Raw genomic sequence first — 19,424 nt, 5'->3', positions numbered from 1 at the left:
ACATTTCCGTGAGATATTCGGTCAATCATAATGCACTGGATAGCTGGCCAATCAGAGCACACTGCACTTTTCAGAATGATGAGCTTTGTAAAAATCGATGCGTTTCAGAAAGGCAGGACAGAGAGGAGCAACAATAATGTATGGTATGTAGAAATATAATGTGTTCTTGAACCTTAAACCGTGTAAACACATTGCATTACACCGAATACAAAAAAATAATGTTCTTTTTAGTAACGTCATATGACCCCTTTAAGTGTGGTTTCCATTGTGATTGCATTGTGGTTTTGTGTGTTGATGAGGTGCACCATCTTTGACGACACCAACCTGAAGATGACATTTTGGGTCAGGAAATTTTTTATGCATTTTGCCTGTTCGTTTACATGACAAAAGCGTTTTGGGGACTGAAAACGCATACGTTTTTGAAAACGCCACCATTATCGTTTTCGTGTAAACACCCAATATGGGAATCTTTGAAAATTTCATGCACGTGCGTAGCACGTGTTAGGTATGTAGACATGCGCAGTACATGTCGATTGTAAAGGCAAGCGCGAACAAACATACACGACCATGGTGGAGTACATGGTAGTGTTGTTGCTGCTCCAGAGTTTGCTAAGGCAGCTAAAGCTGCTATCGCTATGAATGAGGAGTAGAGCAACAGTCGGTGTGGTGATTTTAGTGACGAAACTCCCGCCCACAAAGAGCTAATCATCGCTTCCCTACATGTACTGTTTACTAACAAGGTGACAGCGCCAACTACTGGCCTGGCACACGTAATACAGCATTTTTGGCAGTTTTCGCGGATATATATATGCCTCGCTCCTCTAACCCTTCAACTCCACCTTGATCATCTGGGCCTACAATGTGACCCTGGTCCTCCATGTCTATTGTGTTGCGCTAATCCTACACCCCTTTTTCATTCAAAAAGCTGTTTCACTCAGATATATGTCACAATAGTGAAGAAAAGATGATCATGCTGTTTCACGCTGACTTTAAGTGATTACATGATTTATGCATGACATGCTGAAATGTTTGTAGAATCATTAACTCTATTTATGAGCAATAATAAACAGATTGTTTGAAATATTTTAGTAATTACAATTAACCATTGATGGGCAGGTTGATGTTTAAATTTCTGTTTGGTTGCTGTGGAGCTGCATTCTGAATGCACCGGTCATACCATTAATTTGATAACAGCATCTTATAAGAAAGTCCCCACTTTGTGATATATCTCACCCCAGCACTTCAGTATGTACTGTGCATATACTAGAATCGTGTGTTGCATGTATGTTTATTTGCATTGGGTTTATCTAAGATATAAAATTTTATTACGAGATATGACTGTGTTCTATGTCTTGCTACAGAAAGTGAGCCATTTTAATAAGATAAGATGTTTATGTGTTTGCGAGAGTGATTATGTAAGCTGAAACTGCCACTGGTCAGAGTGTCTTCTACAGTATTTCACACTCTGGTGCACACCAGACTTGAGTCTCTGTACAGCGTCGGTTCTGCATAAACAGAGGCAATGCTGCTTACTACACAATATTCATGCATTTAGGCTCTGTACATTGTTCAAACTAGATATTTTTTTAACACTTTTTTTATTATTAATTAAAGAACAACTACAAGGAAATAATACAATTAATTACACTTAATAAAGTGTATAGTCTATTTTTTTTTTTTGTCTGTATTCATCTGCTTTTATGATTGGTTTGTCACATACAGTCATGGCCAAAAATATTGGCACCCTTGGTAAATATGATCAAAGAAGACTGTGAAAACTAATCTGCATTGTTAATCCTTTTGACCTTTTATTGAAAAAAATGCACAAAAATTTCATTGGATAATAAGAATTTAAAATGGGAGAAAATATCATTATGAAATAAATGTTTTCCCACATATATTTGTAATACCCTTGTAAAATAGGCTACTGTCACACAAACCCAGAGCAAACACTGAAATTGTATCATGTTATCACTAAATCCGTTGTCCCGTTTACACCCATTTCACACTTATGGGGAATTTCACTCTCTGCCTCTAGATAGCGATAGCTGTTCCCTTCAAATACAGCAAGAAAAAAAGAGAAAGCGAAATATGAGCGCCGTGACGTGGCAGAGTCAGTGTAGAGAGCATCGTCTCCGGCAGCATGTGGACGCTGATCTTCACTGCCCTGTTTCCCTCAGTCATCTTATCATATGAAGTGGACACGAAAAAACTCGATGGTTTAGCGAAAGCCAGAGTGGAGGTGAGTGAAACCCTTCATCCAGCCTCAGTCTCCAGCGGGTGATGCGCTCGGTATCAGACTCAGAGAGAGATAGCCTACTCGGCTTGCAAACATCAGAACTGACCTGTAAACACTTACTGTAACCGGTTTGTGTAACTAGTCGTTTGTTTAAATTGGCAAAGCTCCGACGTGTTTTTGATGAAGGTGTAGGCATTGAGGCAGCACAGATCTGCTATATCCTTACTCTAGGGATTAATCCCTAGAGTAAGGATATAGCAGATCTGTGCTGCCTCAATGGTGAACAATAAGAGATTGGTAATGGCTCAAATAGCTTTTTAGTCAAGGCTTCTAATTACTCTTTATAAGCTTAAGTATTTGTGTATGGATTAATGCTTAAGCTTAAGAATACGTTTCGAAATGAAACCAGCGTTTTGCTGCAGAAAAATTCAATGTCAAAATAAAAGTCAGGTCTAGCCTGAGGAAAATATTTAAGAAAGCAATGGAATACCCCAAAATAGTACATATTCTTAGAAAAAACAATTAAACAACATTTGTCTTTGAATTTAATTGGTTGAGTAGTGATATAAACTCCAACAAGCAGAGACTTTCACTGTTTTCATTTTGCATTTGAGACTGATATTTAGTTTGTGGTAAAGATTTTCCAATGACTCTTTCTGAAGATTACACCTTACAAGGTGGCGACAAGTGATGGTCTTTGAGTCATTGACTCATTCCCTCAATGTTTGTTCAAAATCCCTTACTCTATTAACTTTCATTATTAAAGTGTTGGACAACAGCAGCACCACACATTATTGTGCTGTTGGGCTGAAAAGTTGCTTTGTATTTCTTTGTAAGAGCATCAACAGACAGAGTCAAACCATCCAAACCCACCCAAATCATGAATGAGAAGTCCCCGTGCTCTTGGATCTCTGATGGCTAATCAGATTAGAGAACCTAAATAACAGTCGTGTAACAATATTTATGCAACATTAATGACAAGAAGTGTACTTTATTCGTTTCTACATTTCTTATTTCTCAACTTTCACCAGACATGTGGTGGATGACAGCTGAATAGGCTGAGGGAGGTAAGCTTACATTCACTTCATACTGTATATCATCGCTGTGATGTTCATGTGCTCTAGACAAACAACTGTAATGAAAAGTATTACTGGAAACTTCACATCAGCTCATCTGGTTATGTTGTATTATTTACTTCTTTCTCCTCTCAATTCATAACAGGTCAAGGCCTTTGTGACCCAGGACATTCCTCTTTAGTATCCTTTAAAATCACCAGATGACCAGTCAATCAGTTATGGAAAACAAGAATGTCGATAAAAAATGAAAATAAAACACTTTACAAATTGACATTTTTGAAAAATTAATTTAATGCATATATAAGTGTTGTTAAATATAACAATAAAAATTGGATTAACCAATTGACAGGTTCTTTTTTATTGCAATTTAAACATTGCTTTTACAATTATTTATTACGATGCATTTATCTACATATTAAAACATGAAATAATTTTAAATATCTGAAGTCAATGTAAAAAAAATATATATATATTAATAAATTGGTCATTTATTCCATCATATTTTGAGTTGTCATTATAGAGGACTAATAGAAATGTCAAGACATTTACTGTAACAAAATGCTGCATTAATGAATACATTTTGCATTCAATTATCAATTTCTTTTTCCATTTAATCAGTATTCATATATTAAAAATGTTAAGGCTCCTTAATATTATAAAGGCAACTTATGTTGAATCTAAAATATATACATCTAGAAAACAATAACAGCACCTTTCGTTCTTAAATGTATCTTTTTACAATCTTTGTTTCCACTCCCTTCTCACTTCCCTCCAGACTTATATTCTGTGTCTTTGCTGCAGCTCTTACTCTAGTTCTCAAGCTACAACATCCAGCTTCAGCTAAGGTTACCATGCTTTCTGTGGTGGGACAGAAGTCTGTTCTGTAATTCAATCAAAAAAATGAAACCTTTACAGGGTTACAGCTTTAAAACAGTTCAGGTCATTGTCATGTGATATCCAGTGGTGTATCCACATCCTTCACCTTTCAATCATTTCTTTGTTTAGCTGGAATGCAAATCTTTGACACCTTAACGGAATCTAAGGCTGTGACAGAGACGGGTGTAATTCTCAGGATACTTATTTCTGATATATGTCAGGCAGTAGGCAGCTTTAAGTGTTTAGTATATCCTTAATGTTCATCCGTTCAGCCACAACCTGGTGATGAAGCACGTTCCTGGGGCCGACCCTGAACTCGTCCTTCTCAACCACTACTATGAAGAACTAGATGTAAGTAAAATGTCAATGCTTAGCAATTTGTAATTATAATTTCAACATCATTTTAAACCAGGATTAGCAACCTCAGACTACCATTTCTGTAGAAAAACCACAAGCACTTTGTTTATTCTGTCTAGCGCAACCCTCACAAAAGTGTCAGAAGTCTTTTCTGGAGATTGCCACTTACATGATATGTCCGCTGCATTGATAGTTTTTAACCATTCAGAGCCTGATTTAGCTACTAACAGTTTGCGTCAACAGAAACTAATAAAAAGAAACTACTGTCAGACTTTATTAAAGACATGCAGTGAATAAAATAGCACTGAAAAGGCATTGACTTGAGTCTCTGTACAGCGTCGGTTCTGCATAAACAGAGGCAATGCTGCTTACTACACAATATTCATGCATTTAGGCTCTGTACATTGTTCAAACTAGATATTTAATCTGACCTTATTGCATATACATTTGTAGGAGTTTCCCTTTCATGCATGTATCAAACAGTTGTGAAAGTTGCCATTATAAAGACTGTAACTATTTATCAGACTCGCTTTCATCCGCGTTAATTTCGAACATAAGATTTACATTTTAGAGCTGTCGGGACGGATTTCGCGTGCATATGCCAACTGGCAGTACGTGTCGTGTTTTATCAAAAGAACAAGAAAAAAGATCATGGATCAAACCGGTTTAAAAACAAAACAAAACAAAAACCGTTATTTAATATGTCCCAAATAGGTATCACCGGTGCCTCGAACCGCATTCATCTACGCAGAGTAGCACAACCAAAAACGAAAGACGCATGCTGTTTTATTTTTAATCACTAGATGGGACCAAAGTTACAGTGTAGGCTACTGTAGCTTTAATAGATTCCCCCTCATGAGTGAGTTTTTATTTTTCTTAAACATTTAAGAAATGATGTGATGCACTTCTGTTTTTCTTATCTCATACTTATAAACAGAGCTGTGTGTTTGTCTTTCAGAGAATCCCATTATCTGAAATGACTCGCGCTGAGATTAACAAACTCTTGGCAACACTGGGCTTTTATAAAAAAGAGAATCCCGAAGACCAAGTGCCAGAGGAGTTCCGCTTCGCTCCAGCGAAAGACAGTCCCTTTGAGGGCCAATCCACCGGCCCGCCTCCTAAGACTGATACTGACCAATCAGAGGCTGATTCCCAGCACACAGATTTGTAACCCCTTATGTAAGAGATATGCCAGTGGTGTGAGACCTACTTGATTTACAATTACCGTGAGAGCTGAAACTGAGCCAGACGAGCTCTCTCCAGAGTTTAACGTGGCCACATTAATGTTTAAAAATAGTTCCTACTACTGTCAACACACATTCAGCAACTTGATTTGATTATGAGTGATGTTACGAAGTTAAAACACTGATTGGAAAATATGCATTTAGAAATTCAGTGTAAGTGTGAGAGCTTACATGTGTGCGAGTAGTTCATGTTTGTGGCAGTGAACTGTAACGGTTGTTTGCTCTCACTGTTCTGTACAGAACCTTATTTCTGCCCAAAGGGGACGTTAATGATGTCCACAGCTATAAAAGCCTGAGACTGGCTGCGGACTGATGATTTCTGTTCTCATGGGCACAAATCGGGCCTCCAAACAGACTGTGGGAGCATAAAGGTACCACTGAGAAAATAAATGGCTTAAACATCACAGCGAATGATTGTTTTTTATATTATTATACAAGAAAAATTATGAAAAAGTCCTGGAAGAAAAAAAAAAATTATCTTTTTAAGTCTTGAAAGTTGTGAAATCATGGTAATGCAAGAGAAGTTTGATAAGACCAATGTTCAATAATGACATTATTAATAACAGCAGTAAAATAGTTCCGCAGCTTAATTGCATGCTATTTATGTGGTGTTTACATTGCAACAATTTCACACAAGATATAAAATTCAACTGATGTGGTCAGATCCACATAAGACAATGACTTCAAATGTGGCTCATTTAATCATAATTTGGACTTTAAATAATAATTAAAAAAATTATCTATTAGTGCTGTCAAACGATTAATCACATCCAAAATAAATGTTATGTAATATATGTGTGTATATTTATGTATATATAGTATAAAAACACAGGATATATTTTATTGTATACAGGATATATATATATTGTATACATTTATATTATAAATATTTGTAATATAAAAATATAACTTTTCTTAAATTATAATTTATTTATACACAGCACACACACATATGTAAACAAACTTTTATTTTGGATGCGATTAATCGTTTGACAGCACTACTATCTATCCATCTACCTACATAGATCTAGAAATAGACAGATCATTTTATACACATACAGTAGTATGCTTTTTGGGAGTTTTGCTCAATTTAACTTGCCATTTTTTTCCATCAATAAAACATTTAAATGTATTTATATAAAATGATCTCGAGTCATTTAGCTCATTGTAAAGTCTTGTTGGACTCACTATGATTACATTTTTTTGATTTCCTATTTCAGAAAATGCAATGTGACAAACATTTTTTGGTGTCATTTATGGTTTTAATGATTACTATACAAAACCATGGTTGAGGGAAATACTGAGTGAACAATAGTTTATGAATGAGTGTGTACAAACATTATAATGTTAATGTTCACCTTTCAGTGTGCGTGGCTGTTGCAGTAGCTGTGTTTCATCTTCAAAATTAAATTATGTGCAGTCATTAAAACAACCATCTTTAGAACCAAATATATAAACAACACTGACCTTTTCAGGTGAATTTACTGCTAAAATATTCTTCTCAAATTGACTCAAGACTAGGCTTACTCATATATACACTGTTTAAATTACACTTTGTTTCTGGCTGAAAGCCAAGTTGTAAAGATGCACAAAAACAGACCCTTTAAGCTTATGTTTTGGGACAAACTTCACTTCGTCCAAATGAAGTTCAGGAATATCAACAAATCCAAAATGGACTCATCCATAAATAAGGACAGATCATAAGTGCATCTATACATGCATGTTTGTGTATTTGATATCACTTCAAAATGTGTATGATCAATTCTCGCTAAGAAGAACGAGGCAGACGTCTGATATCTGCTCTGTGTTCAGTGTAAAACCAAACTTTCAATTAAGAGAAAAACATTTAAAAACAGTTCATGAGCTGCATCTTGCACTCAACGGCTGAAGCCATAACAAGCAAGTGAGATTAATATTCTTGCAAAGTTTTTAAATAAACAATATCGCGTACAAATAAACATATCCTTCATTTCTTTTTGAAACAGAACTAAAACTTCAAGTAAGCTTGTGAAAGCATGCAGGTCTCAGCTCCATTAACAGCAACAGTACCGTAAAAAGCTTTTAAAACCATAGATATGGGCAATCAACATAAAATCATGTTTCGTTTTTAGCACATGAAATCAAGTAAGAGGCATCTTGGGAGTTACATTAAATATAACCTTGCAATTTTCATTTTTTGGTAACTTTTTTTTTTTGGAGCAAACTACTGTTCGTTTAAACAAATTAGTGTAAAAAAAAAAAAGACAGCTGTTACAGGAGGAGTTGTTTGGATCTGTCTGGAAAGTAAACACAATTTTAACTGTTGAAATGTAACAGGATCGGAATGAAAAAACGTTATAGCGTGTTGAGCATCAGAAGTCAGTGGTCTGCTGCGCCCGCGCCATCATCATCTCATGCTTGCGCAGATGGTTCACCAGTGACTGAACATACGTGAACACACACTTGGAGTCTGGTTTCTTACCCATGATCATCATGTCCTCCACCTCCAGCAGGGGCATGCAGTTAGCATTGGCCCTAATGAAAAGACAACCACAGAAAAATGATAAAACAATGCAAATGAAATGATGCTTTATATGCTACACTAACTCTGTGCAGTTGATTTGCCTAACCAACAGGGTGCAGCACTGCCATTTGAGACAGAGAATTGACTCACTATGTACTGGAGAATAAAGCAACTCCTGCTCATTTTGAAGCAGTATACAGTTAAAATGTATTGACAGCATGCTGTCGACTACCACAGAAATTCATTTCGATTTGTTTGTGAAAAAAAAAAAAAAAAGTTTACAGTAATGCTCCAACAACACAACTTGAGATGATGCACTACACCAAAATAAATTCACAAAATATTATATACGTTAACATGAAATTGGTTATAAAATTTTTAAAAAGCATGCATAGTATCAATGGGCCTACATAAAATATTGACCTATTTGATTGATATAATGCGGGGTGGGGTGGGGGTTACAAAATACATTGTAATACTCTTTAAATAATAAATGTGCTTTTTTTTTTTTTTACATTTTCCACAAAATATATCATGCTCATTTTTTTTTTCTCTACATAAAAATATAGAGCTATTGCTATATGCAAGTGGATCATCACGTTATTTCAGTATCATTGATATACAGGGAAATCTCTCGAAGCTGTGATAGCAAACATTCAGCATGTGCCAAGAACAAGCTTCTGTTTAGTGTCCGATGTGCTCTTTACATCGGTAGCTAAAGCAGTGTATCTGAGCAGGCCAGGCTTTGATGGGTTGATGGCTCATTTCACATGTCTATGAGCAAGACCATGTTTGGGCATCAGTGTCTTCACTGCTTCAGTCTGTCGTTTCATACGTTTTTTCTCTGACAAAAGCGGGTTAGCTGGCAGACGCACAATATTTTGTTATGCTAATTGTCAGAAACTTACTAACAGAACGCTGATAAACACCAATACCTGTCATGGTGCGTGTGTGAGACCAAAAGGCCTTACCTTTTAAGCTCAATGTCCAGGTGTGCTATAACTGGATCTAATATGTTGACTTGAAATATCTGAAAATATCAAAACCAAGTGGCATCTGCTTATATATGATGTTTTCTCAACCTGAATTATTGCAGTGACTTTTAACCAGCTGGTGTTTTTCAGTGGCTGTATGAAGTCAGTTCATGCAGGTGTAGGTGAGTAGTACTAGGCTCATCATGTAATAATAATAATATTTCTTCCCAGTGATACAGCCTCTCTGTGTGAAATAAAACAGCTTTTATTAAATATTCCTGTTATCTTTTTTCTTTTATGCCAAAAATCATTATGATATTAAGTAAAGATCATGTTCCATGAAGATATTTTATAAATTTCCTACCGTAAATATATCAAAACTTAATTTTTGATTAGTAATATGCATTGCTAAAAACTTAATTTGGACAACCTTAAAAGCAATTTTCTCAATATTTAGTTTTTTTTTGCACCCTCAAGATTCCAGATTTCAAATAGTTGTATCTCAGCCAAATCCTAACAAACATCAATGGAAAGCTTATTTATTCAGCTTTCAGATGATGTAGAAATCTCAATTTCAAAAAGTTGACCCTTATGACGGTTTTGTGGTCCAGGGTCACATACCATAAGTACCGCAATTTTACAGTGTACTATAAATACATTTACTGTACAATAGTATTATTGCCATACATTTATTATGTTATACTATAAATATAAAAAAATCTTTATTTTATAGTCATACTGAAAGGATCAAAAAGGAAAACTAAAGAAAACTGGCCTACTGTAGGAAAACGAAAGCAGAATTATTATTTTTTTTATAACTGTTCACTTTATAGTAACTGAAAGAGGTTTGAGTTAGTTCTTCTGAAGAATAAATCCAAATTTTTCATTTTTTACTAAAACTGCACAGCCCTAAAGTATGGTCCACACTCCAAAAAAATTAAAGTCTTCAGAGAAAACAAAAATGCTTTATGCAGATACGCTTACCAACAAAATCATCACAATCATTCTGAAATAATTATTTATTTCCAAATATAGCTATTTTATCTGGTGAAAATTCCTGTATTTTTTTACATTGCAAAATCTTATCACAGAAAAACAACATATTGCACTGTCCGTTTTACCCAAGATTGTGCATCCCTGTAGTGCACCTTTAACATAATGCCACTTGTTTTTGATATTTTAATATCTAACAGTGATATTCATACATTTTTAGTGTGCAAATACGGTTTGGGGGTCACTATATGCGGTATTACTGATTTAATGTGTCTATTTTTTCCATTTTAAAATATGAGTTCATTTTAATTCCGCAATAAAAATACATTTCTCCAACCAATTAAAGCCAAATCAATTTAAAAAAAACAAAAAAACATTCCCGATTCTCTAATTGTCAGTCTCGTCCTGATCATTACTACTACTTTGATTTCTTTTTATTTTACTCTCTATTTTTTCATTGAATGTTAGAAGGAAATTTTTTAAAGGTTAGTTTGCTCCATCATGTTTAATTCTTGCTAGTCCCAAGATTGACTGAGCTGAGTTTCTCCTCAAAGATCTGATCTGGCTCTCACCGTTTGCTCTGAGTTTTGACCCTAGGAGGAGTTTTTGGTTTTGACCAAGCCCTTCTGCACCAATCCCCTGTAGAACTCCTGGAGGTACGTGTACACGCACTTCCAGTCCGGCTCCCGCATCCGCACCATATCCTCCACATCCAAAAGCTGCGGACAGTCTGCCAAATTCCTACTCTCACGCCGAGGTGGGGGACAGAGGAAGGAAAGACGACAGAAAAAGGACAGAAACAAGTGGGATATACAAGGCCAGTGAGGAGAGAGAAATGAGACACACAAGACAAAATCAAAAAGCCAACATTAAACTCAGTGATGACAACATATGTAACTGTGTTTTCATGCCTTGCATTCATAAATACATGTGCAAAGACAAACATCAAAAAGAGCAACATTGCATCCATTCTGTGACCTCATTATGCAAAAGTGACTGTGAACAACACCAACATACAGTATGGAGACAATAACAGCAATGCAAAAAGTGACGACTAAACATGAAACCCTTCGTTTCCAGACAAACACTGTTTGTCTGACTGTAAAACAGCCAGTAGAAGCTCAGTGATGGGATCATGCTGGAGCGGTGGAGACTGACCTCCTTAAAGGCACACATCTGTTAATGCTTGTAAAAAACCCTAATCAAGCCAGGTATTCACAAAGAGACTTAAGGCATTTTCAAAAAACACCAATAGTGTTTTTTGATTCAAAACAGGGACTTACATTGTTACAAAGATGAATTTCGCTTTCATAATGAAACATTGTCATATTGTCACAATAGAGAATTTATCAGTTTGAGCATGATGGCTTTTGTTGGGACAGCATCCTTGCAACATGCCTGTTTCAGAGAAGAGCAATGAGAAGGGGCACTTTTTGATTTTCAACTGCTATAATTCATGTGTTCAAATTATGATACAACTTGGTTCGTTGGTCCTTTGGGTGACTGTCGTGTTCATGCCTAAATCCAAACTAATGGAGAAAATATACCAGGTTCTGAAACAAATGCTCCAAATGTCAATCGCTGTTTAGTACGTTCATAATGTGAGTGACTGAGTGAAACTGGATATTCATTGAGCAGTTTGACACCATTCTCATTTGACTTTTTCCAGTCAAAAGTCAGAGTAGTATGAGAGCTTCAAGCTGTCACAGAATGTAATGATTTAATACATATAAAGAGATGCTAATGTTTACATGTTTTGGTTTACTGTCTTACTTCAGACTAGGGCTGGGCACTAAAACGATAATAATTATCAAAAGATATTTTGTTCTCTATAAAATGACAACACATGATCGCTAAATGTTTTATAAAATAAATACGATATCACGTTGTGTCAATCATGTTTACACACTGCCTCTGAAACTTCCGTCTCATAATTTTTTTTGGATCAGGTAAAATTTTCTGCGTTTTCGCATCTGTAGCAAGCATTTTGATAGGAAAGCATGACGAATACGCACACGAAAATTTCAGACTCTGTGTGCAAAGACCTTAAATAACTGACGCAATGTGGCAACTACCATTGGAAACAATGACAACGGAGCTCGTGATCTGCTTGAGACCGCTGAACGCTGCAGTACTAGTAACTAGCAAACAACAGTACAGTGGCTTAAATAACCAAATATGAATTCACCTTTAGGCCACAACAGCAATTACAGATGGTGCCTTTAATGATGACAACAGTTGGGGTAGTGAGATAAACCAGTGCTCACAGTCAGGTGGAGGAAAATGAAATGAGAAAGTGTCTACTGGATTTACCTGGACACAAACTAACCAAAGGGGAAGCAGGTTAAGGCCTATTCTCAGGTCAGCAACAATACTGACTTCGAGTAATGCTCTTCTGTTAGCAGACACTATTCTGGGGAAACTTGTGAGCGTTCAGCTGGATGTTTCTCATTTAGAAATGCATGAATGTTAGGTTAACTGGGAAGCGAAAAAGGAAATAAGCAGAGGAGAAATTTAAATCATAATTGAAAAAACTATTAATTAAGGTTTAGTTATTTAAGTGGAACAGACTCAAGGAAATGACAGCTATTAAAAGATGACTAATCTGAGAGAACTGGAGATGCAGATAAGAAGAACTTGTTATAAATTTGGCTGTATTAAAAAAGGCTCAGAAACAAAGAAATGCATTTACAAAAACATTTACCTTTTAATTACTGCATTCAATTAATCAAAAAAGACAGTAAAGATCTTTCTAATGTTACAAAAGTTTCAAATAAATGCTGCTTTTACTATCAAAGAATCTTGAAAAAAAAAATGCATCAGGGTTTCCACAAAAATATGGAGCAGCACAACTGTTTTCAACATTGATAATAATCAGAAATTATTTTTGAGCAGCAAATCGGCATATTTGAATGATTTCAGAAGGATCATGTGACACTGAAGACTGGAGTAATGATGCTGAAAATTCAGCTTTGATCACAGGAATAAATATTTATATATATATATATATATATATATATATATATATATATATATATATATATATATATATATATATATATATTCACATAGAAAACTGTTATTCTAAATGGTAATAATATTTCACAATATTACTGTATTTTTGATCAAATAAATGCAGCCTTGGTGAGCAGAAGAGCAAGACATTTTTTCAAAAACATTTTTTTTAAATCCTACAATCCTAAACTCTTAAATGATAGTGTATATGAAGGCAGGTACTAAAACAAACTGACGTTGATTGTTTGCCGAAGTGTGTTATTTGGAGTTTGACAATATTAGAAACATGGGGGAATTCACTAAGAAATAGTTGAGCCTCTATTGCACACGCTCTCTGCATGGTCTCTAAATCTGATTCAGAAAATAAATCAATCAAAATAGGCAAAAATATGTTTGAACAGAATCTGCATAGCACATTTCTGCAGATGGTTCTGAGCAGTAGGCTGTAGCGGATGCAGCAGACCACCTCAATCTGGTCTCGTTTACAGAGACTGTACAGCCTCGCTCCACCGCTGTGATATCCAGGCACTTGATCAGCTCAAGATGCAGAAAGTGCGCGTGACATGTCTGGATATTTGCCTGGTTATAACGGAATTAAAACACTTGTACACAAACAACTGTTTGCTGCCAGCTTTCCATCTGCGGTAACAGCAACACATTAATTGCATGAGGCTGATGTTTCTAAAACGCCTTATTCGCATAGTGTGTGTGTTTTGTCCCTAAAGAATAACATTCGTTTATAAATTGTGACATTAAATGCAGCATGTTAATGTAAGAATGTATTAATGAACAGTGCTATATGAACACACCAAGGAAGAACATACAACTGGTTGAGCTTGACGTCAGAAGCAACTGTTTAGTGAATTCGCCCCGTAGTGCAGAAAATTACATTTGAATTGCATTTTTATTGGTTCTTGATTCTTTTGTATGTGTTTGATCATGTGATATATGCGACCCTGGACTCACTCTGCTGTGCTGAAGGCAACCTCAAAGTTCTGCTTGCGGTTTGCGGGACTGAGGCTGGAGTAATCGAAGGCCTCTGGAAAGAAGTTATGCACCAGAGCACAGAACGCCATGCCATCACTCCAGCTGGAGGAGAAGTTCTGGATGTCCACATTCTTCATGACATGGAGGAGAAAGAAACAATATGAAGACAGAGAGCAACGGTTGCCAATAGGAACGTACACTACCAATCAACTGTTTGGGATCAGTAAGATTTTTAAATGATTTTGAAAGAAGTCTCTTCTGCTCACCAAGGCTGCATTTATTGGATCAGAAATAGAGTAAAACACTTCAGCAAACAATCAACGTCAGTTTGTTTTAGTACCTGCCTTCATATACACTATCATTTAAGAGTTTAGGATTGTAGGATAAAAAAAAAAAGTTTTTGAAAAATGTCTCTTCTGCTCACCAAAGCTGCATTTATTTGATAATTCAAAATAACTCTTTTCTATTTGAATATGTTTTAAAATGTAATTTATTCTTGTGATGCAAAGCTGAATTTTCAGCATCATTACTCCAGTCTTCAGTGTCACATGATGCCTCAGAAATCATTCTAATATGCCGATTTGCTGCTCAAGAAACCTTTCTGATTATTATCAATGTTGAAAACAGTTGTACAGTTTCATATTTTTGTGGAAACCATGATATTTAATTTTTCACGGTTCTTTGATATAAAAAGTTAAAAAGAGCAGCATTTATTTCCAATAGAAATGTTTTGTAACGTTACAAATGTGTTTACTGACACTTTTGCTCAATCTAATGCATCCTTGCCAAAAAAAAAAAAAAAAGTATTAATTCCCTTATAAATAACTTACTGGCCCCAGGCATTTGAATGGTAGTGTAATTAAACAAATACAGCAAATCTTACAGAAAAAGTGTGAATAAGAAATTAGAAATGAGTGAATAATGACTACTATTTCAGTCTGTTCCTCATATGAAGTTACTTTAGTACTTTCTATAGTACACCAATGAACTATATTCCAAGTTGAGGACTGTTTTTAGGGCAGTTTGTGCTGCTTTGTCATTATTGGAGCTTGATAGCCCTATATCTCATTCACTTTTAATTGTAAGCACATGCTGTTTTATGAAAGAAAATAAGCCCAAAATGCTTTGGAACAACTTGAGGGTGAGCAAATGATGATTGAGATTTCATTTTTCATTCAGGATCTGATTTTTCTCCAGTTACCTCATAGGAACGGGTCTTGGATCTGCACCAGTCCAGCAGCATCTGTTTGATGGAGTTCGCATTGGGGACACCAAAGCTTGTGGAGCACTGCACCTTGTTTACTTGAGTAATGGCTGAGTTGCTACAGTCAGAAAGAGAAATGCTGTTGAACAGGTGGTATTTCTGTCAGCTAAATGAGCCTGAAAGTGTGTGAAAACCACAGGCTCACCCTCCAGAGCCTCCAGTGTTCTCGAGCTTCTCGATCATGGCTTTTCGTGCTTGTGCTGCAGATATTTTGGGTAATGTCTGAGCCCTCATCAGCTCCGATCTCTCCACCTGTCTCCGCTCAAGAGCTGATGTTCTGCTGGAGCTACGAGATGTGTTGTCCTCACGGTCAAAAACACTGAAGGAAACAGAGAGGAAAAGTATATAAGAAACAATGCATTACAGAATAAATCACCCAACTATGACAAAAGGCCTTAAAGGTGCAGTATGTAATATTGACAGCTAGTGGTTGAAATGGGCACTGTAGCACAAACTCAAAATACTTCTGCACCCTCCTCCTCAGTCTCGACACCAGAGGTGGAAAGAGTACGCAAATATTTTACTCAAGTAAAAGTACCATTACCTTAATGAAATTTTACTTAAGTACAAGTACCAGTCTAAAAATCTTCTCAAGTAAAAGTAAAAAGTTGCTCATTTAAAATGTACTCAGAGTAAAAATTACTTAGTTACTTTTTAACAGTGGGAGGGACGCAAAAATGAGATGGGCCAAGGGTGTCAAACTCAGTTCCTGGAGGGCCACAACCCTACAACAGTATAGATATAACCCCAATTAAACACATCTGATCCAGTTATAGCTGGATGAGATGTGTTTAATTAGGGTTATATCTACACTAATCATTTAGGTCTAATTAATTAGGGTTATATCTATACTAATCTAATCATTTAGGCTTATTTGAAAACTACATGGTATGTGTGTTGGAGCATGGTTGGAACTAAACTCTGCAGTTTGACACCCCTGGGATAGGCCTATAAATCTCGAACTAGTTGTTTTTAATTAAAGGAATCCGTTATTTAGAATAATAAGACATTTGGGCTGTTACCAGGCAAATTAAATCAGTATCAACAAAATTCATCTTTGCAATGCAGAGGAAACACAGAAGCTTCATCTGAAGTGGCATTTAGACGTATTTACACACTGTTTAATGCAGGACATGAATGCATTTAACAAATGCAGAAATAATGTTTTGTTAAGACATTAAATGTTGAATACTCATTTGAAATTATATATATAAAAAAATAAAAAAAAATAAAAAATACTTTAAATGCCAAATTAAAACCACCAGTAGGTGTCACCAAGTCACTGTTAATAAGTGAGTCATTGCGACTGAACCAAATCATTTAAACAGTTGATTCATTCAGGAACGAAACACGGCTGTATGCGAGATCTCCCCCTATACCCTCAAATAGTGCACTATTTGAAGAGACAGACATTTTAAGTGGTGTTCGAAACCATAGTGGACGTTCTCGAGTGCACTCATTCAATCCCACAATGCACCGCGAAAACGAGTGTACAACCGATGTACACTCAACGGTATAGGGTGCGATTTCAGATACAGCCACCGTCATGTTGCTCAGAGATGCAAAACAGTGCTGTGGCTGTGTTTGGGATTATTTTTGTTGCCGAAAAAATAGGCAATGTGGTGTCTAAAACGCAAGTCTCTTAATTAATTTGTTGTTTATTGAACTGTTGTAAAAAAAAAAATCTATTTGTAATCATGCTGATTTTTGGAGAAAAACGTCACTCTTCGTGTGATATTGATTTACTATATGAAATTATATAAATATACATTTCCTGCACCTATATCTTCAATTTTGTGATCATTTTAAATGCATTTTAACAGACTGAATCACGCAGTGAAACAACACACTCTAAATGCGCGCGCACACTTGTCTAATCTACTAGACTTCACACACATGGTAGTAGGGAGTGTTTTGTTTGGTTTTTGGCTAAATACTGAAAATGTCAAATCGCACATCATTAAAACAACAACTACGATATTGTCGCAGACGATATCGCACACTGCACCACTGTCTTTTTGGCTAATTTGTGCAAAACCTTTTGCTAAACTCCCAAAGCTTAATTTTAACCACCAATGCAACGATGTAAGTATTTACATAAAAATTACTTTAAAAAGTAGAAGTAAACTAAAAAACTACTCAATTACAGTAAATGTAATTCGTTACTTTCCACCTCTGCTCGACACTCACGATTCTTGCTGAATAAAAGTATTAGCCTAATTTCTTTCAAAGAAAAAAATCTTATCGACCTTAACTTTTGAACAGTAGTATATGTACAGTAGGATGGGACTTCATTTTATGTTGGTATTCCATTAACTGGCATTACTGTTATATAATGTCTGAATAGTTATTTGGGAATTATTTAAAAAAATTATTACGGTGTATAAAATAAGACCAGGACCAAAAAGAGTTCATGTTGACTTCAAGCACTCACCTGCCAACCTTCCTCGTGGACGTGGTGCTGGAGTAACTGTAGGATTTTGTTTGCACTGTGCCTTCTGATGAGATAATAAGAGAAAAGTGGGTTTGAAGTGGGTGCTGGTAGAAAGTAAGACTGAATACTGAGTACAAACAGAGTAAACTTACTGTCTGTCTTTTGAACATAGCTGGATTCCATAATAGTGCTGCGGGACGTCCTGCCACTATCATCTGCACACACAAGCAATGACAGTGTCATGATCAAATTACACACAGAACAAGAGACTCTTGTTGAAAGATCAGGCAGCATTAAAAAACTGGACCCCCCAGCTGTAAGTGTTGTTACTCATTTTAAAGTGGCCAGCCAATCATAAGAGAGAAGTATTTTACTGTAACACACAAAAAAAATTCCCGCTTTTATTAAATGAAGAAATTCTTTGAAATTTCAATTTTTACATGAACTATGGAAAAAACCACTGTCATGAACATTTTTTTTTTAATGAGACACATTTTAGTTGAATACATCCTTATATCAAATGTATAACAGGTAACAATTCAGTTTAGGCAACAATTCTAGCTGTTTATTAACATGCATATTACTAGAATATTGGATGTTTATTAGTATATACAAAGCACATATTAATGCCCTATTCTGCATGGCCATATTCTAGAATCCTACCCCATACCTGAACTTAAGAACTACCTTACTAACTATTACTAAGCAGCAAATTGGGATTTTACTGAGGCAAAAGTCATAGTTAATAGTGAGAATAGGACCTAAAATTAAAGTGCGACAATATAAGAACATTTGGTAACACTTTATTTTAAGGTGTCCATTATACAGAGTAATTACCTAGTTAAGTACTTAGTAGTAGCCGTTGTACTTACAAATAAAATGTACTTACCATGTAACTAAGTTATGGAACAGCCTGTACTTACAGTTTGTAATTATGTACATGTAATAGGCAGCTACTGTTACACATATGAAACAGACCGAGTCTGATACACAGATACTTATGTAACCAAAAGATTGTTGCATATGTGTTGCAGACTTTATACGTAATTATAAATATAAGTATACAGACATAAGCTACTTAAAATAGTGTATCAAGGTTGTACTTAAGTGTACTTTATCCAACTGCACTTTAGTTTTATTTAACCCACCAGTACACAGCTTAAATGCATGTAATACCTTTCTAATTGCATTATAATTACAGAATATTACACAGGCATAAGCTACTTAAAATAAAGTGATTGTACTTAAGTGTGCAAGTATCTGTGTATCAGACTCGGTCTGTTTCATATGTGTAACAGTAGCTGCCTATTATCTACATAACTACAAACTGTAAGTACAGGCTGTTCCATAACTTAGTTACATGGTGAGTACATTTCATGTAAGTACAACGGCTACTACTAAGCACTTAATTAGGTAATTACTCTGTATTATGACACCTTAAAATAAAGTGTTACCGAACATT

At 35.6% G+C, this 19,424-nt stretch overlaps 1 protein-coding gene and 1 pseudogene across 4 annotated transcripts in view; one reads left to right on the top strand and one right to left on the bottom strand.

The window, feature by feature from the left end:
- The first annotated feature begins 107 nt into the window (after positions 1 to 107).
- LOC306870369 (selenoprotein M-like) lies at positions 108 to 6,196 on the top strand (annotated as a pseudogene). Its single transcript has 6 exons — positions 108 to 2,242; positions 3,271 to 3,306; positions 3,461 to 3,495; positions 4,464 to 4,542; positions 5,507 to 5,727; positions 6,033 to 6,196. The product of its transcript is annotated as a selenoprotein M-like (transcript).
- Positions 6,197 to 6,900: 704 nt separating this feature from the next.
- Positions 6,901 to 19,424, bottom strand: part of smtnb (smoothelin b) — a 72,385-nt gene continuing 59,861 nt past the window's right edge. For 2 of the 3 annotated variants that reach the window (XM_079416364.1, XM_079416365.1), the window contains 7 exons: positions 18,115 to 18,177; positions 17,963 to 18,026; positions 15,674 to 15,847; positions 15,466 to 15,586; positions 14,244 to 14,395; positions 10,835 to 11,003; positions 6,901 to 8,306 (listed from right to left, as the gene is read on the bottom strand). In XM_079416364.1, coding sequence (XP_079272490.1) covers positions 10,856 to 11,003; positions 14,244 to 14,395; positions 15,466 to 15,586; positions 15,674 to 15,847; positions 17,963 to 18,026; positions 18,115 to 18,177 — 722 coding nt within the window. In that variant the 3' untranslated portion in view covers positions 6,901 to 8,306; positions 10,835 to 10,855. The remainder of the gene's footprint in view (positions 8,307 to 10,834; positions 11,004 to 14,243; positions 14,396 to 15,465; positions 15,587 to 15,673; positions 15,848 to 17,962; positions 18,027 to 18,114; positions 18,178 to 19,424) is intronic. The other variant, XM_079416366.1, reaches the window with a different exon arrangement.

The sequence above is a fragment of the Barbus barbus genome (genome assembly GCF_936440315.1).
Source record: "Barbus barbus genome assembly, chromosome: 5".
Lineage (NCBI taxonomy): Eukaryota > Metazoa > Chordata > Actinopteri > Cypriniformes > Cyprinidae > Barbus > Barbus barbus.
The sequence above is the reverse complement of the archived record's forward strand: the minus strand, read 5'-3'. Positions and strand labels throughout refer to the sequence as shown.